The 26,078-nt window shown below is 42.0% G+C and overlaps 1 protein-coding gene across 3 annotated transcripts in view; it reads right to left on the reverse strand.

The window, feature by feature from the left end:
• Window positions 1–26,078, reverse strand: part of Ptpra (protein tyrosine phosphatase receptor type A) — a 123,030-nt gene that overhangs the window by 32,686 nt on the left and 64,266 nt on the right. For 2 of the 3 annotated variants that reach the window (XM_042694397.1, XM_042694398.1), the window contains 3 exons: window positions 13,134–13,218; window positions 11,019–11,092; window positions 10,514–10,650 (listed from right to left, as the gene is read on the reverse strand). In XM_042694397.1, coding sequence (XP_042550331.1) covers window positions 10,514–10,650; window positions 11,019–11,092; window positions 13,134–13,218 — 296 coding nt within the window. Of the gene's footprint in view, window positions 1–10,513; window positions 10,651–11,018; window positions 11,093–13,133; window positions 13,219–24,500; window positions 24,528–26,078 lie in introns of all 3 variants that reach the window. The other variant, XM_042694396.1, reaches the window with a different exon arrangement.

The raw sequence follows: 26,078 nt of genomic DNA on the forward strand, positions 1-26,078 counted from the left end.
TAACTTAATAGAAATTGAAAGTTCTCTGTCATGTCTCTCCTTTTATCACCCTTGTAGGTAGCTACTGTTAACAGCTCAGTTTCTTCCAAACTTAAAAATAGCTGCATTAGGGGCTGGGAAGGTGGCTCAGTGGTAGAGTGCTTGCCTTGCATGCATGAGGCCCTGGGTTCGATTCCTCAACACCACATAAGCTGAAAAAGCTGGAAGTGGCACTGTGGCTGAAGTGGTAGAGCGCTAGCCTTGAGCTGAACTGCTGAGGGACAGTGCCCAGGCCCAGCGTTCAGGCCCCAGAACCAACAAAACAAAAAACAACAGCTGGTGGCCCGTATCTGTAATCCTAGTTATTCAGGAGGCTGAGACAGGACAGAATTCATCTCCAGTTAACAACAGGATCTAGAAGTAGAACTGTGGCTCAAATGGTAGAGCACTAGTCATGAGCAGCAAAAAGAAAAAAAAAAAATAGCTGCATTATCACACAAAGTTACTCACATATTCCTAAAAACTTAACTGTGAAGCATGGAGCCAGTGGCACACATCTGTAATCCTAGCTACTTTGGATGTTGAGATCTGAGAATTGTGTTTCGAAGCCAGCTGGGGAAGGAAGTTGGTCATGCAGCTTGAACTCTGGGCCTGGGTGCTACCCCTCAGCTCTTAAGCTCAAGGCTAGTGCTCTACCACTTGAGCCACAGTGTCACCTCCAGTTTTTGGTTTATTGGAGATATGAATCTCATGGACTTTCCTGCCTGGGCTGACTCTGAACTGCGATCCTCAGATCTCAGCCTCCTGAGTAGCTAGGATTACAGGTGTGAGCCACCTGCACTGGGCTTGTGAGATTCTTTTTTTTGGGGGGTGGGGGCGGTTGTGGGGCCTGAACTCTGGGCCTGGGCGATGTCCCTCAGCTCTTCAGCTCAAGGCTAGTGCTCTACCACTTGAGCCACAGCGCTACTTCCGGCTTTTTTCTTTTTGCTTATGTGGTGCTGAGGAATCGAACCCAGGGCCTTAGGCATGCAAGGCAAGTGCTCTACCACTGAGCCACCTTCCCAGCCCAAAAAGGCCATGAGAATTTGTTTTCTGGGATTTTTTTTGGTTTTTGTTTGTTTTTGTCAGTTGTAGGGCATGAACTATGGGCCTGGGTGCTGTCCCTCAGCTCTTCAGCTAGCACTCTACCATTTGAGCCATAGCACCACTTCCAGCTTTTTCTGCTTATATGGTACTAAGGCATCGAACCCAGGGCCTCATGCATGCAAGGCAGGCACTCTACCACTGAGCTACCTTCCCAGCCGCTTGTGAGATTCTTATCTCTAATAATTACCAAAAAACTGGAAGTGGAGCTGTGGCTCAAGTGGTAGAGCACTAGCCTTGAGCAAAAGAAGTACCCAGGCCGAGTTCAAGCCCCTGTGATTATGCTTCTATATTCATTTGTTATGTGTTTTCTTACATAATGTATCTTTCTAAGGCAACACATTTATTTTAATGACAGTTCAGAATTTCATGATGGCTATAAGATATCATTAGCCATTCAACTATTTGGCTTATATTTATTTTTAATTTTGTTTGCTACTATAAACAAAACTGTAATGAATACCATTTGTACAAATATGTTTGTTCACTGGAAAATTATTCTAGTAGAATCTCAGAAGCTAGACACAGTAACATTTTATATTTTAATTGGCAGAGCCAAATCATTCTTCTAATGCTATACTAATTTAAACTCCATTTGTGATTAAGAGCACATGAATCCCTTACTTTTGCCCATACTTGATATCAATCTTAAGTTTTCAAATCTGAGGACGGGGGATGTGACTTAGGTAGTAGAACATTTGGGGAGCAAGCACAATTCCAACCCCACTGCTGCAAACAAAACAAAACAAACAAAAAAACCCTGAACAGTTTTATGTACTTCCTTGGCAGCTAATATTTTCATATTTATAAACTATTTGTATTTTCTTACATGAGGTGCCAATTTGTCACCAGAATAGTTCCCCTTTTCTCTCAGGTTTACAGAGGCTCTTTATAGTATTACAGAAATGACTTTGTCTACCTTTGGCCAAGAGTTTCTTTTTTATGGCATTGTCACAGAGACATTTAACATTTTAATATGAGGGTCTTTTCCATTTTGGTACCTGAATCTTGTATTTTGCTTAGAACGATTATACAAATATTGAGGATTATACAAGTACTAATCTGTGACAGTAGACATATAGATTGATGTGTTTTCCCTGTATCTCTGGGCTAAGTGACTCAAGCAAGCATAAGTGACTAACAACGAGCTGGATTTTCTTTTCGAGGAATTTGAAAATTGGGAAGAAACATGGACTTTCCTAGGAGACTTCCAAGGCTTTGTACTCGAACTCAACTTTCAATTCTATCAGCTCTCCATGCCTTCCCACTAGATGGCTGGCTTCGTTCCTTCTTCCTTCCCTGCCCTCCTTTTTCTTCCTCTCCCCCACTCTCTTGACTGAATTTTCTCATTTTTCTTTTTCTTTTTGAGCCGGAAAACACTTAGCACAAAGTAGAGGAGATTGTAGTGTTACATAGTCCTCACAGGCTCAAGTTTTCCTTTCTCCTCCCCGCCCTCTCCCCCCCCCCCCCTTTTTTTTTTTTTGGCTGGGCCAGGGCAATGTCCCTGAGCCTCTTTGTGCTCAAGGCTAGCACTTTACCACTTGAACCACATAGCCACTTCTGGCTTTTTCTTTTTTCTTTGGTCTGGTCGTGGGGCCTGAACTCTGGGCCTGGGCGCTGTCCCTCAGCTCTTCAGCTCAAGGCTAGCACTCTACCACTTGAGCCACAGTACCACTTCCGGCTTTTTTTCTTTTTGCTTATGTGGTGCTGAGGAATCAAACCCAGGGCCTCATGCATGCAAGGCAAGCGCTCTACCACTGAGCCACCTTCCCAGCCCCAACTTCTGGCTTTTTCTGAGTAGTTTACTGGCAATAAGAGTCTCACAGACTTTCCTGCCCAGGTTGGCTTTGAACTATAATCCTCAGATTTCAGCCTCCTGAGTAGCTAGGACTATAGGCATGAGCCACCAGCCAGGCTCAACTTTTTTTTTGGGGGGGGGGAGGGGTCCGGTCGTGGGGCCTGAACTCTAGGCCTGGGTGCTGTTCCTCAGCTCTTCAGCTCAAGGCTAGCACTCTACCACTTGAGCCACAGTCCCACTTCCGTTTTTTTTTCCTTTTTGCTTATGTGGTGCTGAAGAATCGAACCCAGGGCCTCATGCATGCAAGGCAAGCACTCTACCACTGAGCCACCTTCCCAGCCCCCAGGCTCAACTTTTCTACTGACTTATTCACTACGCCCTTGATGGGATCTACAACATGGTCCTTGCTGGAGAGTTACCCTAGTAAGGAAAGCACTTTAATATTTTAGAATAATATGAAAATGAGAAGCATATGGTTCAGCTTAGTTTAGGGGTCCTATAAGACTTCCCTGATTAGAGGAAGGGCCCTGCTCATCTAACTTCTATGCTTGGGTCTCTTTAATACAGAGGAGGCCAGACAACTTTGAGGACCAATCATACCAGAACATATCAACATTCATATACCTTGAGTCTCTCCCTTATCTTCCTTTAAGAAACTAATCATTTATTATTTATTATGATAACTGTGCACTGGGTAAAGTATCTTTTAGGGATTACTGGGTTCTGACTTTGAGCTACTAATTACTGAGAACTCAGAAGACGACTATGATATGCTTCTTAGAACACTGCCTTTGCAGGCTAGGTGAAGGAAGTAGTCTTGGCATGAACTGGCTTCATATTAGGAGCCACGTCTTTTTTTTTTTTTTTCAGTTGTGGGGTCTGAACTCTGGGCCTAGGCGCTGTCCCTCAGCTCTTCAGCTCAAGGCTAGCGCTCTAACACTTGAGCCACAGCACCACTTCTGGCTTTGTTTTCTTCCTGCTTATGTGGTGCTGAGGAATTGAACCCTGGGCCTCATGCATGCAAGGCAAGCACTCTACCACTGAGCCACCTTCCCAGCCCGAGGAGCTACTTCTTTTTTTTTTTTTGGTCTGGTCGTGGGGCCTGAACTCTGGGCCTGGTTGCTGTCCCTCAGCTCTTCAGCTCAAGGCTAGCGCTCTACCACTTGAGCCACAGCACCACTTCCGGCTTTTTTCTTTTTGCTTATGTGGTGCTGAGGAATCGAACCCAGGGCCTCAGGCATGCAAAGCAAGTGCTCTACCACTGAGCCACCTTCCCAGCCCCAGGAGCTACTTTTTTTTTTTTTTTTTGTCGGTCGTGGGGCTTGAACTCTGGGCCTGGGCGCTGTCCCTCAGCTCTTCAGCTCAAGGCGAGCGCTCTACCACTTGAGCTACAGCGCCACTTCCGGTTTTCTGGTGGTTTATTGGAGATAGGAGTCTCACGGTCTCTCCTGCCCGGGCTGGCTTTGAACCGCGATCCTCAGATCTCAGCCTCCTGAGTAGCTAGGATTACAGGCGTGAGCCACCAGCGCCCGGCTCCCAGGAGCTACTTCTTAAGTAGCAAAATACTCACAGGGATTCTGTAACTCACTGGATAAAGACCATTACAGAAAGAGCAAATGAAAGGCCCTAAAGTAGTGATGCTTCTTTACCAAAAAGCTAAGTCCTTAGTGCTACAGAGAATTAGCAATGTGTAGGCCATCTAGGCAAGATGGCGCATAATTTATAGTCTCATCTACTTGGAGGCCAAGGCAGGAGCAACACTTTAGAACAAGAGATCAAGATCAGCCTGAACAATGAGACTCCTCCACACTGCTCCCCACTCCTACCCCTGGCAAAAAGGAAGTTGTAGGACAATGAAGAGATAATCCATGGACATCTTAGAACTAAACATAGAGTGGATGCTCAATAACTACTAGTACCACTATTGATGTTTCCTGTCACCTTCCATACAAGCTCCAAACAGTCTTCAAGAAAGTCAACAAAAGACAGCTATGGTGGTATGCATTTGTAATCCCAGAACTCAAAAGGCTGAGGCAGGTGAATTGTGAGGCCAGCTTTGGCTACAAAATGAGACACTACTTTATGATAAATAGATAGATAGATAGATAGACAGACAGACAGTAAATAGATTATGGTAAATTGAAAAACTGAAGTTAGAGTGGAGCGCTGGTGTCTCATGCTTGTAATCCTAGATATTCAGGAGGCTGAGATCTGAGGATCATGGCTCAAAACCAGTCCAGGAAGGAAAGTCCATGAAATTCTTATCTCCAATTAACCGCTAGAAAATTGATGTGGCACTGTGGCACTGTGGCTCAAAGTGGTAGAGAGCTAGCCTTGAATGAAAGAGCTCAGGAACAGCACCCAAGCCTTGAGTTCAAGACTGGCAAAAAACAAAACAAAACAAAACAAAAAACCCTGAAGTTAGAGTTGCAGACTTGCAGTTGTTTTTCCAGAAATTTTTCTGACAGATTAACACATGGACTCTCCCTTTTAATGGGTCAAATATATATATATATGTGTGTGTGTGTATATATATAATTTTTTTAAGTTGCGCAAACTACTTGAAGTTTCCCTTTTATGAAAGGAGCTGCTTCAGTATAAATAATCCTGACCTATCTATGCTGTGATCCAGTTCATGAGGACTTTGTCTTATTGGTTCACAGGACCTTACCCTCTGACATTATTCTGACAATCAGGCTGATAACATTAAGCCAACAGAACCTGACAAGCAGAAAGTTACGTAACTTGGATATATGACAGAGAATGAAAAAAACAAAGATTAAAAAGCTGTGGCTTGGGGCTGGGAAGGTGGATCAGTGGTAGAGTGCTTGCCTTGCATGCATGAGGCCATGATTCCTCAGCACCACATAAACAGAAAAAGCCAGAAGTGGTGCTGTGGCTCTAGTGGTAGAGCGCTCGCTTTGAGCTGAAGAGCTGAAGGACAGCGCCCAGGCCCAGAGTTCAGGCCCCAAGACCGGACACCCCCCCCAAAAAAAAAAAAAAAAAAAAAGCTGTGGCTTGTCACCTCAGCTGAGTTGTCTGAAGGTCAACAGCTTTCAGCATGTCAGTATATCTCCTCCAACTTAGAAGACTAGTTGCTACTCCTTGCTCTACTTTTATTTCCTCATTAAAGAGAAGGAGCAATGCTTACTGAGCCAAAATTTGGAGTTTGGAGACAATATATCACATGCAGGTATCCTGCTGTATTTATTGAATAATCTGAAAATAGCAAATTCTCCAGCTGTCTGGGCCAGAGAGGAATTAGCTTTGGTAGACTTGGTGAGACCCTAAAATGCCCATGATAAGGCTGAATAGAAGAATTGTAATGAAAAACCTCAAGATAAGGTAACAAGCTCAAGATCATTAGCAAGATCAGGATCCTAGCTTAGAAGTGGGCTTTACAGTACAGATTGGGACACTAGGCATTAAGGTGACTTCAATTCCCCATCATAAGCTAGGTATCAAAACTGATCTAACTGCGTGCCAGTGGCTCATGCCTGTAATCCCAGCTACTCAGGAGGCTGAGATCTGAGGATCACGATTCAAAGCCAGCCTGGACAGGAAAGTCCATGAGACCCCTACCTCCAATTAACCACCAGAAAACTGGAAGTGATGTTATGGCTCAAAGTGGTAGAGTGCTAGCCTTGAGCTTTTGAAAAAGCTCAGGGACAGTGCTCGGGCCCTGAGTTCAAGCCCCAAGACAGAAAGGGGCTTACAAAAAAAATCTAATAAACTACAAACCAGAATCTTACCAAAGATAGAAGTGGTGTGGAGAGACATCAGCCCCATATCCCACTCACTCCCTCAATAAATTATTTCCAACTAGCTGGCCGGTGGCTCACATCTATAATCCCAGCCCGTGGTTCAAAGCAAGCCCGGGCAGGAAAGTCTGTGAGACTCTTATCTACAATAAACCACTAGAAAACCAGAAGTGGCTCTGTGGCTCAAGTGGTAGAGCGCTCGCGTTGAGCTGAAGAGTGCAAGAACAGTGCCCAAGTCCAGAGTTCAAGCCCCACGACTGATAAAAAAAAAAAAATTCCAATTTCCTGTTGATGTCAACATCTAAAGAAGTAAAAAGTCTAGCATGGTATACAAATAGCTCTGTGCGACAGTCTGGCCAATGCAGAAAGAAGACCCATATAGTGCTAAGTACCTAAATGATGGGTCTGAAATCTCAGTAAACAGAACTTCAAGCAAGTCCTCATACTATCTATCTTACTGGAGGTCAGTAGTGAGTAATGGGAACAAAAGAGAGAGAAACACTTAGGCTCCATGTGAATATTTACCAGATAGCACTCACTGCCAAGAATCCAGGCAATGCTGGTCACTCTTTTCCTGTTATCCCAGTGCTAGCCTGAAGAGCTCATGAATATGAATAGCCATGGCTATCATAGCAAATGTTTATCATTATAATCTACCTCAATTTCTCTATTGTACTTCTAGGAATGCTCTATTCTCCAAGGATTTATTGGAATGCTTTATCATGAGATATCAGGAAATATTAACTACAAAAAGTTCATTTCACAGAAAAATATGACAACAGGATCACATATCTCATTACCTAGAGCAAGTGATATTACAGATAACTAAATAATACCATGTCTACCAAATCCAGCTGTGGTGCTGAGGCTGGGTGCTGTCCTACCAAATGAGGTAAATGTTCTCAATCAATAAGGAATATTAGATGGTGTGGTTTCTTCAATAGTTTAAAAAATAAAGAGAAAGCTACAAGGTATTCCATTCACTCTTACATCTTGCCTTGTAATGGTCTCTTGCCTCCTTTCTATATCTCCCCACCGCCCACCCTCCACTCCACCCCAAAGTCCTGGGGCTTGAATTCTGGGCCTGGGTGCTATCCCTGAGCCTCTTTGGCTCAAGGCTTGTGCTCTACCACTTGGAGCCACAGTGCCACTCCCCGCTTTCTTTGAGTAGTTTATTGGAAGTAAGAGTCTCATTGACTTTCCTGCCCAGGCTGGCTTTGAACCATAATCTTTAGATTTCAGCCTCCTAAATTGCTAGGTTTACAGGTGTGAGCCAGTAGTACCCAGCTCTCCTATTTTTCTTTATATTGAAGACAGTGTTTTTTGTTTTTTTTTGCCAGTCCTGGGGCATGAAATCTGGGCCTAGGCATTGTCCTTGAAAACTTCTTTTGCTCAAGGCTAGCACTCTACCACTTGAGCCACAGAGCCACTTCTGGCTTTTTCTGTGTATGTGGTACTGTGGAATCAAACTCAGGGTTTCATGCATGCTAGGCAAGCACTCACTAAGCCACATTCCCAGCCCAAGACAGTGGTTTTTTAAGCTCTTCCATGGTAGATCTGATATGCCTATCCAATTAACTATTCCTCCTTCCCACTTTCCGCCCGGAGTTTCCATTCTGTGGGATCACTGGCTAAGACCTAGGAATAATATGGATTGGTCTTATTCAGCTGCAATAACCTTATATCTCCCTTGTACATGATTGGTTTAAGAACAAGTATGTGACAAGGAAAGGTTCCAGAAGCTTCTGGGAAACTGCTCCTCATTGGTAAAAGAAACAGTCATGTTTCCTTACTGTACTTCATTTTATCTCCATGTGATGATTCAAATCAAGGCAGCATCATGAAAAGGCTACTCCACAAGACAAAGCTGACCTATGGCACATCAGAAAGGTATGAAGGAAGCTTACACTTTAGCAATGATCTAGTCGATGAATGGGTCAACTGTGGAACTGTTCTCTGTCCTTCAAGCTACTTCCCTCTCCTTAACCATTAAGTATACCAGCTTTTTTTGATCTAACAACTGCAGTAAGCCCTGTATGTCCTGCAACTATTCTGGCCTTCCATGGGCTATTACCATACAGCAGCCAGAATCATCTTTTCAAAATATAAATCTACTTAGTTCATGGCTTTCTAATTCTTTCAAGACAATCTCTGAGATCAATGGTCTGGTCTAGCGTTTTTTTTTTTTTTTTTAATTTAATTTAATTTTATTTGTGAACATACTGTACAGAGGGGTTACAATTACATGGGCAGGATAATGCGTACATTTCTTACCAAGCATTGCAGCCTCCTCCTTTGGTTTACCCTTCACATCCCTTCCCAGCCTCCCCCCTCCCCACTGGTCTAGCAGTTTTTATGTTTAAATTTTTTATTGTTATTACAAAGGTGATGTACACAGGGATTGTATTTACTTAAGTCAGGTAAATAATTAATTTCTTTTTGGAATATTACCCCAGCCTAGCCTTCTCTTAGTTTTATTTTTCACAACTCTCTTGACCTCCTCTCTGAGGCTACTCAGAGTCCTTCATTAATTTTCTCAGTGTGGCTTTCTTCACTCCTAATAATTTGTTCCTGCTAGTTTCAGATCTTGGAATGTTCCCGAGTTCTATTTTCCTGCCACTCCTGCTGCTTCTTCAAGGAATTTCTTTTGAGCTGGTGGGTTGGGATTACCAACTGGTGGTTTACATGATATGCTTTCTGTTATTTATTTATTTATTTTGTTGGTCGTGGGGCTTGAACTCTGGGCCTGTGCGCTGCTCCTCAGCTCCTCTGCTCAAGGCTAGAGTTCTACCACTTGAGCCATAGCACTACTTCCATGTTATGCTTTTTGGAGAGTTACAAAAATATGAATCTCAATATTCAAGATTCAAGATGAGGCCTGTGTTCTTTGACTGACCTAGTCCACACTGATTCACTCCTATTTACTGTGGACACATGGAGTCTCCTGTTCTAGACTCTAAAAGGTCTCTCGATGGACATTGGTATAATCCTAGCAACTTAGGAGGCTGAGATCTGAGGATTGTGATTCAAAGCCAGCCAGGGCAGGAAAGTCCATGAGATTCTTATCTGCAATAAACGACTCACAAAACAGGAAGTGGTGCTGTGGCTCAAGTGGTAGAGCGCTAGCCTTGAGCTGAAGAGCTGAGGGACAGTGCCCAGGCCCAGAGTTCAAGCCTCACGACCACCACCACCACCACCACCAAAAAAGAAGTTGGAATCCAGAGGATTGCTGTTTGAAGCTGGCTTGGGCAGAAAATTCTTTGAGACTCCATTATGGAAATAATCACCAAAAAGCAAGGTTGGCGGTATGGTTCAAGTGGTAGAGCACCAGCTGAGTAAGTAAGCTAAGCAAGCACAAGCTGAAGTTAAATAATACCATTAAAAAAATATGTGACCCTTCAACTATGCCCAGTCTTTCATGTCCAGACTGTTGTTTCAATTAATTATTTCTATTCTTATACTAAGGTTTCCCTAGTGGCAGTGAATTCCTTCATTCCCTAGTGGCAGTGAATTCCTTCAGAGTAGACTGGCTACTATATCTCTGTCATTTGGAATGTTACCTGGTACGCATTAGATGCTTGGTATTTATTAGACAAATGAAGTAACAGATATGATGATGGATGGATTAACAAATGGATGGGAACGTGAGGCAGATGAAGTAAATCTTTTTAAATATTTCTGTCTATGATCAAACAGGAAGGGAGTGAGAAAAACCTGGTAGAAAATTTCTCTATTAACCATTAAAAACCTATTTTTTACTTCTGAGTGAAAAGGCCTGACCTGAGGTCTGCCTTTCTCCCTGATGCCACACCAGCCTCAACAATGAACTCACGTTGAATTCTTCTCTGAAGAGCTTATTGTCATCAGCCATTCTTCGGTTAATCTCTTCTTCCAGTTTGTCCACAGGCAGAGGTGGGTACTTCCTGTTGGTGCTTGGGGACCTGGCCAGAAGTGGCACACTTTGGGGCTCTGTAGAAACAAAGGGGAAGGTCAGTGAGGTACCCTGGGGAGCCAGCTTTTTTCTGGAGACTAATAGTTTTACTCTTTTAAAAGGATGGAGAGGGCTGGGAAGGTGGCTCAGTGGTAGAGCGCTTGCCTTGCATGCCTGAGGCCCTGGGTTCGATTCCCCAGTACCACATAAGCAAAAAGAAAAAAAGCCAGAAGTGGTGCTGTGGCTCAAGTGGTAGAGTGCTAGTCTTGAGCTGAAGAGCTGAGGGACAGTGCCCAGGCCCAGAGTTCTGGCCCCACGACTGGACCCCCCAAATAAATAAATAAATAAAATGATGGAGAAACACTTAATTTCTTGGATTTTCCTTTGAAGGTCCCCCCTGCCTTACCCACATCCTCGGTGCGGCCATTTGATAAGCGGAAAGAATTGGAATGGCTCCCAGCTTGCTTGTATTTCTTAAACCTAATGAGACAATGTTTATAATGAAAAACTGTGTACAAAGGCAGAAGTGGCCAATCATTGGCTTTGTATTCCTGCTTATCAATTTAGCCTTCCCAAATCTTTGTTAAATAATCAGACTTTTTTTTAGAGACAGGTCATGTACAGCTGAGATAGCTCTATTCTATGGTGACTGACTTCCTTGGATGTTTCTGCTTATTCTTGATACCCTAGAATCCAACCCAGGTTACACCACTGATATATTCTGGCATGTTGGCTCCTTTGTGTACTCTAGTTCCAGCACCCACTTGAGAAACAGTGAGTAAGTATGAAATATGGTAGGGGGAGACAGAAAGATCTACATGAAACGAAGTCCTGGTGTTAACCAAGTATAGCCTGGAAGCCCTGAGAAGTTTAGAGCTCTAGACTAGATGGGCAAAGATCTGACAGAGGCACAAGTGGAAGTGTGTATGTGGGCATACTAGCCCTCCCACTTTCCTATTCCCACAGAAGAACAGAGGGAGGGAATAGTGAGCAGGTTAGGACAAAAATAAGGCAGAGATAATCCAGGTCATCAAGGTAGTAGCTTTAGCAGGAAGATGACAAATGCACTACCATCTTCTCTTCCTTGGATATCCGTCCTCCTTGTTCCTGTTCACTGTTGGAGGATTATTGTCTAGAGATGAACCCTGTAATGCCCTTCACTTAGCTCAGCATGCCAGGGCCAGCAGTTTTAGAGAAGTCTGGGGTCAAACCTCAACTAGACATAAAATAGGCTTTTGTTGTGCATGTAATCTTACTAGGGCTCTTTTAGGGATTATTTCCAAAGGGCTAAAGCTGAAGATCTTGAACAATGGTTGTGGTTTGTTCCCCCAACCTCTGAACTATCATTTTGGGCTTTAGGTTGAACTGAACTGAGATTTGGTTTGGAAAGATGGAAACAAAGGAGAGGCTAAAGCTTAAGTGGGACTATTTAGAACGTTTCAGCCAGTTCTAAACAAAATTTTAGAATTTTTTTTTTTTTTTTTTTTTTTTGGGTCCGATTGTGGGGCCTGAACTCTGGGCCTGGGCGCTGTCCCTCAGCTCTTCAGCTCAAGGCTAGAGCTCTCTACCACTTGAGCCACAGCGCCGCTTCCGGCTTTTTTCATTTTGTTTATGTGGTGCTGAGGAATTGAACTCAGGGCCTCAGGCATGCAAGGCAAGTGCTCTACCACTGAGCCATCTTCCTAGCCCCCCTAAACAAAATTTTAATCTTACCAGTATCATGAATGTATCTACTTATTGTTCTTATCTTCTAGTCTTCTGGACCGTATGGGTAAATTTACTGAGACACTAGGGTATTAGAAGAAAGTCTACAGTAGATGAATGGATCAAGAAGATGTGGTATATATACACAATGGAATTCTATGCCTCCATCAGAAAGAAAGACATTTCCCCATTTGTTAGGAAATGGAAAGGCTTGGAAAAAATTATATTAAGTGAAGTAAGCCAGGCCCAAAGAAACATAGGTCCCATGGTTTCCCTTATTTGCAATATCTAGTATAGGTATGAGTCAAGCGGAAAAAGTCAGATAATGTGATGTTAGGAAAACGAAACCTCAAATATGTATTTTAATGTTTTTGTTTCTTTCATGCATGTGTTTCTAACGCATTTATAAGATTATTTCTTTGTTGCTTTGTATGTCCCTCCCCCACAGTGTAACCCCCGCTTTCACTATATTTGATGTCAGTATAACATGTGGAGGAGATGGGGACAAACAAGTCGTTTAAGGATTCAGGTGGACCTGTTGCAACAATGAGAAGTACAAAATGTCATGTCAAAACCAGCTTTACAATGTCGGTGGGGGGGGGTGGTGGGGGGGTATGATTGGGTGGGAGGGAGGGGGGAGGCTGGGAAGGGAGGTGAAGGGTAAACAAAGGAGGAGGCTGCAATGCTTGGTAAGAAATGTATGCATTATCCTGCCCATGTAATTGTAACCCCTCTGTACAGTATGTTCTCAAATAAAATAAAATAAAATTTAAAAAAAAAAAAAGAAGAAAGTCTAATATAGAAACAGTACACTTACCTTAACATGTATAAAACTATGATAATAAACACGATCACTAGCAGAGAGGACAGGGCCACCATCACTGCGATAATTGGAGTCTCATCTGAAATCAAGAAAAGATAAGTCATTACTATGCTGTGCAATGGAAGGCTCAAGATGGATGATGAGAGAAACTCACTGGTGAAAAAGAAGGGCTTGGTTAATGCTTTTGTTGATGTCAAGTTATGGAACACACACACACACACACACACACACGCACAGAGTAAGACTAAGAACAAAGGAGAGTGAGAGAGGAGTATGCAAGGAAAAAGCACTTCCCTTTTACCTTAGGGCTAATAGGTAGGGTGAGAGGTAGGGGAAGAAGAAAGGGACCAACATCTCTTGCATTAGAATAAAAGTTCTTGGGGCTGGGAATGTGGCTTAGTGGTAGAGTGCTTGACTAGCATGTATGAAGCCCTGGGTTCGACTCCTCAGTACCACATAAACAGAAAAAGCCAGAAGTAGCACTGTGGCTCAAATGGTAGAATGCTATCCTTGAGCAAAAGAAGCTTAGAGACAGTGCCCAGGACTTGAGTTCAAACCCCAGGACTCGTTAAAAAATTTTTTTCTTTGAAGGCAGAGACTTTCATTATAGCTATATTACTTGGGCACACAAAAAATACTCAAATAGGGGCTGGGAAGGTGGCTCAGTGGTAGAGCGCTTGCCTTGCAATGCATGAGGCTCTGGGTTCGATTCCTCAGCACCACATAAGCAAAAAAAAAAAGCCAGGAGTGGCGCTGTGGCTCAAGTGGTAGAGTGCTAGCCTTGAGCTGAGGAGCTGAGGGACAGCGCCCAGGCCCAGAGTTCAGGCCCCACAACTGGACCCCCCCCCCCCCCAAAAAAAAAGAAAAAGAAAAAGAAAAAGTTCAGCCGGGCACTGGTGGCTCACGCCTGTAATCCTAGCTCTCAGGAGGCTGAGATCTGAGGATCACGGTTCAAAGCCAGCCCGGGCAGGAGAGACTGTGAGAATCCTATCTCCAATAAACCACCAGAAAACCGGAAGTGGCGCTGTAGCTCAAGTGGTAGAGTGCTCGCCTTGAGCTGAAGAGCTGAGGGACAGTGCCCAGGCCCAGAGTTCAAGCCCCATGACTGACAAAAAAACAAAAAAACAAAAAACTCAAATATATGGATGCACAAACATAGCAAACTGTGATGGCAGGTTTGTTATGCAGGACAATGCTATTCTTTCAACCTCATTTGGCTTCCTCTAGAGGAAGATGGGAGAAGAAAAAAAAGTTTTAAAAACAAGAGCCTTACATCTATCTACCCTGAACAACAGGAACCAATATACAAGGACACATGCACCTCCATGTTTATTGCAGCACTGTTCACAATAGCTAGGATATGGAAACAACCCAGATGCCCCACCACAGATGAATGGATCCAAAAATTGTGGTATCTATACACAATGGAATATTATGCAGCCATTAGAAATGACAAAATAATGGCATTTGTAGGGAAATGGATGGAGCTAGAAGGAATCATGTTGAGCGAGGTAAGCCAAGAGCAAAGAGACAAACGGTACATGGTCTCCCTGATAAGTGGATGCTAAATCCAAAATGTTAGGTGATACGACAAAATTAACAGGACTTAAGAAACAAAGAACTCCCACTCATCTGGTCAAACCACTACTAAATATCCCCATGCTGCTGATCACATGTATGGTGTATATGTGTACACTGTTATATGTTATAGACTGTGATAGACAATTTGTTCCAGGAAAGTTAGAATGAACTTGTGACTTTAAATGAGCATCATTATTCCACAATACTGTGAAATTTGGGAAATTATGTAATCACTTAATCACAATTAAAAAAAAAAGAACCTCGGGGAAAGTAGGGAGGGAAGGGATGGTAGGGGAAAAACAATGGAGGGGGGGTAACAATGCTCAATGGGAAGTGTACTCATTACCTTGCTCATGTGACTGTAACCCTCTGTATAGTATCTTTACAATAAAATATTAAAAAAAAAACAACAAAAAACAAGAGCCTTAGACACCATATATCCAAAACTGCTCCGTTTCCTTCCACCTCTTCCCATATCCTACTCCTCAGCCATCTTCTGCCAGGAACCCAACTATAAACAAGGCTAGTTTGAAAAAAGACAAGCTCCATTCCACAGAACCTGGCTCCCTTTCCACTAGGTACCTAGCCTCATTTCTTATGCAGCTCACTAGGTAGGTCAGGTCACAATCTTACACCATGACAAACTTACACAACCAGTCTGAGTTTAAAACTATCTTCCCCATTTAGGCAGATACGTTGCTCTCATATAAAAGTTAATTCTTCCATAATGAGCTCTGGAGTGCATCCATTACTATCACTCCAAAGACATCTTCTTGACTTCACTTACATTCTGTCACTGCAGCCCTATGTTTCTCTTCTTGGCTAAATTCTCACAACAGTTGCCTAATTTTCTCCCCTTAAATTCCTTACCTCCAGGTTTTCCTTTATCATTCTGCTCTGATTCTCATCTTTAGTGCTCTACTGAAACTTGTAAGCAAGACCACCAAAAAAAAAAAAAAAAAAAAATATATATATATATATATATATATAGCATTTTTACAATAAAAACGTACCAAAAAAATGCACACTGCCAAATCTACTGGCAATATTCCTATCCTCATCTGATTCAACTTTTTATCAGAATTTGTCCAATAAAATTTACAAAATAGTACCTGTATATCAGGCACTATTGTGATATTAGGAACAGAGAAGTGCTCAGGCAGACCAGCAATAAAAAGCTCATATTCTGTGGAGAGGACTGTTCAGCAGTTTTTCAAGGAGGGAGTAATCAACTCAATCAAATCCTGCCAAGAGAGGGAACAGGATTATCTTGCTACAGTGCCAGCTAGAGTAGTTTCAGTTGAGTAAGGATGAGAAAGCCTAAATGGAGTAAAAAGAAGACAGAGGAAAGAGGCAGGTAATTATTCCTTCATGAGGACTTTTACATGACAGTATGCAGAGAAAAAAAGCAGTAGCTGGAGGAGATATTATATAGAGAATTTATTTATTCCTGGTGGTAGTGGTGTTTGAACTCAGGGCGTAATGTTCTCCTTACTTTTTCCACTCAAGGCTGCTGCTCCAACCCTTGAGTTATATCTCCACTTGTGGCTTTTTGCTGGTTCACTGGAGATAAGAGTATCATAGACTTTTCTTCTTTGGGTAGTTTTGATAATCAGATCTCAGCCTTCTGAATAGTTAGGATTTATAAGTATGAGCGACCAGCACCCAATTCAATAAAAGTCTTTTTTTCCCCCTTAGACAAGGGTCTAGGAACTCATGATTCACCTGCCTCTGCCACCCAAGTGCTAAAATGCTAGGATTACAGTTGTATATCTTTTACTCTCATCTTGTATTTATTTATTTGTTTATTTAGTTGGTCATGGGGCTTGAACTCTGAGCCTGGGTGCTGCCCCTTAGCTCTTCAGCTCAAGGAAAGCTCTCTATCTCTTGAGCCACAGCACCACTTCTGGTTTTCTGGTGGTTTATTGGTGATAAGAGTCTCACAGACTTTCCTGCCCAGGCTGGCTTTGAACCATGATCCTCAGATCTCAGCCTCCTGAGTAGCTAGGATTATAGGCGTGAGCCACCGGCTCCCAGCTTCTTTTTATTTTTTTAAGGGATAGAGCTATTATACCATGTTTGCTAATGCCAATTTTTTTTTGGTAATTCACCTCAGTTCAATTACCACCAAAAATAATTGCCTACTAGGTATATAACTATATAGCTATAACATTGAGCCATGCCTCCACCTTACTGATGGCAATTTTTCAAACATACTATGTATGTCTGTACTATGTAGGTAGCTCTCATCTTAAAACAAAGATTCATACTGGATGACTATTCCTCCTGTTTGAAGACTTTCCACAATAAAGCACTCTTCTGATTTTCTTTCTCTTGGCTGTTACAGCAGTCTCCCTTGTTACTTGTTTGTCTTGCAACACTAGCTTTCCTATCTTGGAAATGCCTCAGCTCTGTGCCTGATTAGCTTTTCTCTTTCTTTCTTTCCTTCCTTCCTTCCTTTCTTTCTTTTCTTTCTTTCTTCCTTTCTTTCCTTTCTTTTTTTTGCCAGTCATGAACCTGAACTCTGGGCCTGGGCGCGGTCCCTCAGCTCTTCAGCTCAAGGCTAGCACTCTACCACTTGAGCCACAGCACAGGCTCTTTCTGTTTATGTGGTGCTGAGGAATCCAACATAGGGCCTCACGCATGCAAGGCAAGCACTCTACCACTGAGCCACCTTCCCAGCCCCTGATCATCTTTTCTTTTTTTTTTTTGGGGTCTGGTCGTGGGGCCTGAACTCTGGGCCTGGGTGCTGTCCCTCAGCTCTTCAGCTCAAGGCTAGTGCTCTACCACTTGAGTCACAGTGCTACTTCTGGCTTTTTTCTTTTTGCTTATGTGGTGCTGAGGAATGGAACCCAGGGCCTCAGAGGCATGCAAGGCAAGCGCTCTACCAATGAGCCATCTTCCCAGCCCCCCTGGTCATCTTTTCTATACTCTTATCTTGATCTTATCAGATAGATGTATATAAGTAAAATAATTCCCAAGCAATTCTCACATTTGCATTTTTGGTCTGACCTCTTAAGAGCTTAACATCCTCAATTACCTACGGACCATCTTTAAAATTTCATAGGCAAAACAAACTTTCTGTCAAAACCTTTCTCTCACCCTTCTGTGGTCACACATCTTTCTTCCTTGTTGGTCAAGTAAGGAATGTGGAAATCCTCTTATTCCTTCTTCGTATTTATCCTCTATACCTAACCCAGCTGCAAGTAATGTATTTTAGGGCTAGAACCAATATCTCAAATTTATCTGCTGGTCTTGTGCTGGTCTTGGGGCTTGAACTCAGGGCTTGGGTACTATCCCTGAGCTTTTTTGCTCAAGGCTAATACTCTATCACTTGAGCCATAGCTCCATTTCTAGCTTTTTGGTGCATCACTGGAGAAAAGAGTCTCGAAGATTTATCTTCCCAGTAGTCTCTAAACCTGGATCCTTAGATCTGAGCCTGCTGAGTAGCTAGGATTACGAGTGTGAACCCCTGGTGCCTGTTGTGTCTGCCTTTTCTCCATTTTCTACTGTCATCAGTATTTAATCTCCAGATTAGTAAATTCTGGTAATCCTCTCTCTAAAAGAATCAGAATGATCTATAAAGAAGCAAATCAGATTATGTCCTTCTGCAATAGTTTCCTGTGTCTTTAGAATGAAATTAATCTCCTTGCTCTGTCCTTTAACAAACCTCCCTAATTTAGCCTACCTACTTTATCTCCTGCTAGTCTTTCCTTGCCCACTTAACAGCAATCACTAGCATCTACATCTCTCTAGGCTGAGTTTGTTCATCCTTAAACCTCTGAATGTGTTATTCCTTTGAGTCACATGGCCAATCTCCATTCTTTATCTGGATAACTCCTACTCAGCCAATTCTTATTTTAAGTGTCATTTTCCCCAGCGGTCTTTCACTTCCTAATACTAAATTTACTACTCCAAAAGAAGATACTCTGAAGATTAAATGAGATCATCCATGTAAAGTTCTTGGCACAGTAACCAGTACACATGATGTACTTGTCTTAAATATAGCACCTTTTTATTTCCCTTGATTATACCTCTCACTTTTTTTTTTTTTGTCAGTCATGGGTCTTGAACTCTGGGCTTAGGCGCTGTCCCTGCATCTTCAGCTCAAGGTGAGCACTCTACCGCTTGAGCCACAGCACCACTTCCAGTTTTCTAGAGGTTTATTGGAGATAAGAGTCTCATGGACTTTGCTGCCTGGACTGGCTTTGAACAGTGATCCTCAGATCTCAGCCTCCTGAGTAGCTAGGATAATAGGCATGAGCCACCAGTGCCCAGCATCCTCTCACATTTATTAATCAACTATAATCAAATAAATAATTATAAAGTGTCCCTTCTTTATATTATAAGCTCCACCAGAGCAAGGATAACAGGTTTATTTATTTATTTATTTATTTTTGTCGGTCGTGGGGCTTGAACTCTGGGCCTGGGCGCTGTCCCTCAGCTCTTCAGCTCAAGGCGAGTGCTTTACCACTTGAGCTACAGTGCCACTTCCAGTTTTCTGGTGGTTTATTGGAGATAGGAGTCTCACGGTCTTTCCTGCCCGGGCTGGCTTTGAACCGTGATCCTCAGATCTCAGCCTCCTGAGTAGCTAGGATTACAGGCGTGAGCCACCAGCGCCCGGTGTTTATTTTTTTTTTCTGTATACCTTAAAACCCAGCATAGATGCCAGGCACCAGTGGTTCACACTGGTAATCCTCGCTACTCAGTAGGCTGAGATCTGAGGACCACTGTTCAAAGCCAGCCTGGGTAGAAAAGTCCCAATTAACCACTCAAAAGAAAAAAAACTGAAGTAGAGTTGTGGCTCAAAGTGGTAGTGTGCTAGCCCTGAGCAAAAGAGCTTAGAGACAGTGCCCAGGCCCTGAGTTCAAGCCCCATGACTGGCAAAAGAAGAAGGAGGAGGTGGAGGAGGAAGAGGAAGAAGAGGAAGAGGAGGAAGAAGAGGAAGAGGAGGAAGAGGAAGAAGAGGAGGAAGAAGAGGAAGAGGAGGAAGAAGAGGAAGAAGAGGAAGAGGAGGAAGAGGAGGAAGAGGAAGAAGAAGAGGAAGAAGAGGAAGAGGAGGAAGAGGAGGAAGAGGAAGAAGAAGAGGAAGAGGAGGAAGAAGAGGAAGAAGAGGAGGAAGAAGAGGAAGAGGAGGAAGAAGAGGAAGAAGAGGAGGAAGAGGAAGAAGAAGAGGAAGAAGAAGAGGAAGAAGAGGAAGAAGAGGAAGAGGAGGAAGAAGAGGAAGAGGAGGAAGAAGAGGAAGAAGAAGGAAGAAGAGGGATAAGAAGAGGAAGAAGAAGAAGAAGGAAGAAGAAAAAGAAGAAGAGGAGGAGGAGGAGGGGGGATGGGGAAGAGGATGACAAAGAAAGAAAGAAAAGAAAGAAAAGAGAAAAAGAAAGAAAGAAAGAAAAAGAAAACAAACTCAGGACAGGACCTCATACACAGTAGGTGCTAACAATACTGGATTATGTTATATGAGTGAATAAAAGCAGTAGTGGTTTATCATGAAGTATGTCTTATTAAATTCCAATCACAGAGGACAGTATTTTAAGGAAGCATTAAAGGAGTATTATAAGGAAATAATTAAATAACACTTGGGCTCAGGACAGTGGCTGAATCCATTTTATTATCACGTTCTTCTCCAAATCATATAATAAATGATAGAAGAAATACTCATGAAAGCCAGGCGCTAGTGGCTTCACACTGTAATCTTAGCTAATCAGGAGGATGAGATCTGAGGATCATGGTTCAAAGCCAGCCTGGGTAGGAAAGGCTGTAAGGCTCTTATCTCCAATTAAAACCTAAAAACCAGAAGTATAGCTGTGGCTCAAAGTGGTAGGTAGAGTGCTAGCCTTGAGCAATAAAGATCAGAGATAGCACCTAGGCCCTGAGTTCAAGACCCACAACTGGCACATACCCCAAAAAAGCCATGAATCAATAGCTTATCTAGAAGGGAACAACAGTTAGCATCTGTAGAGCAGAAACTTGGAGAATTTTTGGACTACTGTTAAAGAGATTAGTAAGAACCAAAGACCCTTCAGATGCAAAGTACCGTTCTACAAGTCTAGGCTTTAGAACAGCTCAATTTAATGCCAAACTAGGGGCTTGGACTCCAAGTCTTGTGCTTGTTTGGCTAGTGTTCTACCACTTAAGCCATACCTCCAAGTCTAGCATTTTGTTGATTAAATGGAGATAAAAGTCTCATTGACTTCTCTGCTAGGACTAGCTTTGTCAAACCTTGATCCTCTAGATCTGAGACTCCTGAGTGGCTTGAATTATAGTCATGAGCCAGTGGTGCCAGGCTTTTGTATACTTCTGTAGCACTATCTCTATGATCCCTACCATATTGGACTAAAGTTACTGATTATAACTCCATTAAGCATTATGTTCCTTGAGGATATGGATTCAAGATGATTTCCAGGTCTCACTAAGCTCAGAATTTATTCTTAGGTCAAGGATTTAGCTTAGTCCTGAGGATATAGGAGTGAATAAATCAAAATTCTCTACTTTTAGTGAACAGGATAATAACAGGAAGTCTATAATACAAACACATGCTACGAAGAAAGCAAGGAAGAGCAAAAGAGGGAAGAGGGTGGAGTATTCTATTATTTAAGATGAGGTAATCAGGAAAGGTCAAGTAAGTGAGCAAGTGGGATGAGTATCAGGAAGGCATGAAACTTCAGTATTATTTATGACTACTAGGAAAGTTGATGATTATAAAGGAATATTGAAGATAGCTAGCCAGATGTTCCAAATTAAGTAACAAACATTATTAACATTTAAACACATATGTTGCTGGCATAGACTGACCCTATCTTATACATGAGGAAATTGATATGCCAATCATCCAACTTGATGCCAGTAAAAATGCTTTAAAAAAAAGAAGTTGGGCCAGGTGCCGGTGGCTCACACCTGTAATCCTAGCTACCCAGGAGGCTGAGATCTGAGGACTGCAGTTCAAAGCCAGCCTGGGCAGGAAAGTCCGTGAGACTAGAAAACCAGAATTGGTGCTGTGGCTCAAGTGGTAGAGCACTTGCCTTAAGCTGAAGAGCACAGGAACAGCGCCCAAGCCTAGAGTTCAAGCCCCATAACTGAACAAAAAAAAAAAAAAAAAAAAAAGGAAGCTGGTTTCAATTGGATAATAGAAGTTCTGGATTATTACACATGATGTAAATATAATGTCACTGGTAAAAGTTATTAAAATGGGGTCTGAGAAGGTGGCTCAGTGGTAGAGTGCTTGCTTTGCATGAGGCCCTGGGTTCGATTCCTCTGCATCACATAAGCAGAAAAAGCCAGAAGTGGGACTGAGGCTCAAGTGGTAGAGCACTAGCCTTGAGCTGAAGAGCTGAGGGACAGCTCCCAGGCCTAGAGTTCAGGCCCCAAGACCAGAAAAAAAAAAGTTATTAAAATGGTTAATTTTATGTTATATAAATATACCTATATCTGTATTTTGGTGGTTGTGCTGGGGATGTATCTTAAAACCTCATGTATGTTAGGTGAGTGCTCTATATCCCAGCCCCTCCTACTTTTTTTCTTTTGTGCCAGTCCTGAAGATTGAACTCAAGGCCTGGGTACTATCCTTTAGTTGTTTTACTGAAGGCTAGCACTCTACCACCTGAGCCATAGCTCCGCTTCTGGCTTTTTGCAGGTTAAAGAATCTCATGGACCATATATATATATATATTTATATATTTTTTTTGGTGGGGGGGGGGGTCCGGTCATGGGGTCTGAACTCTGGGCCTGGGCGCTGTCTATTAGCTCTTCAGCTCAAGACTAGCACTCTACCACTTGAGCCATAGAACCACTTCTGGTTTTTTTTTTTTTCTTCTGCTCATGTGGTGCTAAGGAATCGAACCCAGAATCGAACCCAGGGCCTTATGCATGCAAGGCAAGCACTCTACCACTGAGCCACCTTCTCAGCATATATTTTTTAAACTACTTCTACCCAAGTAACTTGGAATATACAGTTAAAAAGTAACATACATGAGAAAATAACTAGTGTCTTGGAGACAGAGAAAGAAAAATTGCCTGTGCCTCCTTCACTTTCTTTATTCTTTTCTGCTCTGACAATTTAAATACCAGCCATTGCCGTTTAAAAGCACCCGAGCCTACTGCATAAAAACTTATAACCTTAATTCACATAATTTGCTTATCAAACCTATTGTAATGCAAATATTTCCAAACAGTTGTCTCATTTTTCAAAAAGCATTTGGCTCTAAAATTAGGATGTTATGAAGCTGGGGTGTAACTCAGTGGGAGAACAGACTTAGCATGAGAGGTCATGGGTTTAATCTAGCACCAAAAGAATATAAAAAATTTACAGCGGTACTTTTAAAGATTTGTTCTGGTTAAAAAAAATCATTACATATGGGGCTTTAGAGACTGAAAGTCTGTAAAGCCTTTGTAATTTCTGTTTGGTTTAATTTGTGGCTTAAGAAGGAGATTCACTTATAGTAAACTTCCCATATGTCACATTTAGCAATAATGAAGATAATTAAGGTAATTTTCTTCCTTCCTACTTTCCTCCCTCTTTTTCTCAGTGATGGGGACGGTAACTAGGGCCTTCCTATGCCTATGGTGGGCAAGCATTGTGCCAATGATCTACATTCCCAGCCTTTGTTTCTTTTCCATTAGAATTACTTAAACATTAGCTAAGTAAAATAAGCATATGTGGAGTGAGAAAGGCTGGTTATTTTGAAAACATACACTAAGAATCATGTAGCTCATCTTTAAACTTGAAACTATACTTCGACTTTTGCCTCTAAGACTTGTTAAAAGAGTAGTTTTAGAAAACAACCATACATATGTCTGCAATACAAATCTATTAAATTCTATATCTGCTAGGGAGACTCTAGTAGGTGAAGCTGAACAGCAAAGGCACTTAACTCCATTCACCTATGTTTGCTTCCTGAGTTTAGGAAAGCAAGGGATGTTAAAGCAAGGGAAAAATACAGAATACAGTATCTCACTATCCTTCACTGTGGCAGATAAATAACATTAAAAAAAAAATCAGAATATTTGCTGAGTACTGGTGCCTCATGTCTGTAATCTTAGCTACTCAGGAGGCTGAAATCTGAGGCTCACAGTTCAGAGCCAGCATGAACAGGAAAGTCCACGAGACTTTTATCTCTAACCACCAAAAAGCTGAAAGTGGAGCTGTGGCTCAAGTGGTAGAGCGCTAGACTTGAGCACAAAAGCTGAGGGATAGCACCCAGGCCCTGAGTTCAAGCCTCAAGTCCAGCACACAAATCAAAACATTCACTTTTCTAACTCAGATGACTTTCTAATTGGTGGATTTCACAGACCCACAATTTATGTAGAATAATTTGAACATGGCTAATAAAATCAGAATAAAAAAAAAATCTCAAAAAGTCTGATTTGACATTAAAACCATGATGAAACAACTTCTTCAGAGAATATTATTTCCAAACTCAAATTAAAGAATATTTCTTAGAATGTTGTATTATTTCTATGCCACTGCCTCGTAAGTTATGACCTAATAGCATCAAAGGATAATATTAACAAGGGAACAAAAACAAGTAAAATAGTAATTATAGTATTATTAATTGTTAAAATGTATCAAAGCTGTCAGCATCTATATATGTAATCTATATCTAAAAATATATTAAACATCCATTTCTTACTTCTTAATTGTGATTAACATGGAAACACTTTAACGGAAAGTAAACACACCACAAACACAGATGCACAAGATCTGTACAGACTGAGAGCAGAGGAAACATGGATGAACTGTGCACATTGTGGGAAAAGGATGACACACAAAGGTGAGCAGCTCACCTCTTCTGTCCTTCAAGTCAGAATTACCTGTGTAGTAAGTGAAAAATAGAGAACATTCACTCAGGTTAGAGAAAAATATTACGATTCAATTGAAGGTAAAACAAAATAAGGAATGTAGATACTTTTCTCTATATTCAGTGTTGGAGCTGAGTTGGGAACTCTCCCAATAACTGGAAACAAAATATCTCAAGTTCACTAAACTTAAGTCAGTGGTCTGGTCTTCTGGAGTACACAAACAATGCAGCAGCAATATTCATAGAAAGCTTAAGGATACAAATGTATGGTTTTAGAGGACTTTGTCTTTTGGATCATTAGACTGTACGAGGAGAAAATTAAAGCTATAAAAGGTCTAAATGATATTATGCAACAAAATCAAATTCTATATACCCAGTTCTGTTTTGATAAAGAATACCTTTTGAAAGACCTGTGGAAAATTCCCAATGGTGAAACAGCATAATATTCTTTCATCATAATATATTAAAACAAGGAATTAAATTAAACACTGAAAAAAATCAAAATTGAAAAAACAAACAAACCCTAAAAACAACAGTTGGGACTGGGGCTCAGTGTACAGTGCTTGCCTTGCATGTGAGAACCTGTGTTCCATGACAAACCCTCTTCTTGCCTTTGATATAGAACTCTTAATTTTTATCTGACAACCAAGTTGTCTAGTTAAAAGACTACATTTCTTTTCTGTCAGTTGTGGGGCTTGAACTCAGGGCCTGGGTGCTAGCCCTGAGCTCTTCTGCACAAGTTTAACTGTCTACTACTTTGAGCCACAACTCACTTCCAGCTTTCTGGTAGTTATTTGGAGGTAAGAGTCTCATGGACTTTCTTGCCTTGGTTGGCTTTGAACAGTGATCCTCAGATCTCAGCTTCCTGAGTAACTAGGATTACAGGCATGAGCCATCAGTTCCTGACTCCTTATGAAAGTCAAGATCAATTTGTCAGGGCTGGGAAGGTGGCTCAGTGGTAGAGCGCTTGCCTTGCATGCATGAGGCCCTGGGTTGGATTCCTCAGCACCACATAAGCAAAAAGAAAAAAGCCGGAAGTGGCGCTGTGGCTCAAGTGGTAGAACGCTAGCCTTGAGCTGAAGATCTGAGGGACAGCGCCCAGGCCCAGAGTTCAGGCCCCATGACCAGACACCGCCCCCCCAAAAAAAAAGATCATTTTGTCTATCTGGAAAAATATTAATTATGTTAAATATATAGGAAATGGGAAGAGATGGTATCTACAGAATGTTCAGTCTTCCTATCTAGTATGGCATATTCTATTTGCTCCTTGTTTTTTTTTGTTTGTTTTGTTTTTAAATTTTATCCTGGTCTTGGGGCTTGAACTCAGGGTCTGAGTGCTATTCCTGAGCCTTTTAGGTCAGAACTAGCACTCTACTACTTGACAGCTTTACTTCTGGCTCTCTGACGGTTAGTTGCAGATAAAAGTCTTACTGAATTTCCTGGGCTGGCTTTAAACTAAGATCTTCAGATCTCAGTCTCCAATTAGATAGGATTATAGATGGTAGATGGGATTATAGATGTGAGCCACTGGTGCCCAGCCAAGTTCTTTTTTTTTCTATTAAAA

This window comes from Dipodomys spectabilis, unplaced genomic scaffold, assembly GCF_019054845.1.
Source record: "Dipodomys spectabilis isolate Male_0828 unplaced genomic scaffold, ASM1905484v1 ptg000175l, whole genome shotgun sequence".
Lineage (NCBI taxonomy): Eukaryota > Metazoa > Chordata > Mammalia > Rodentia > Heteromyidae > Dipodomys > Dipodomys spectabilis.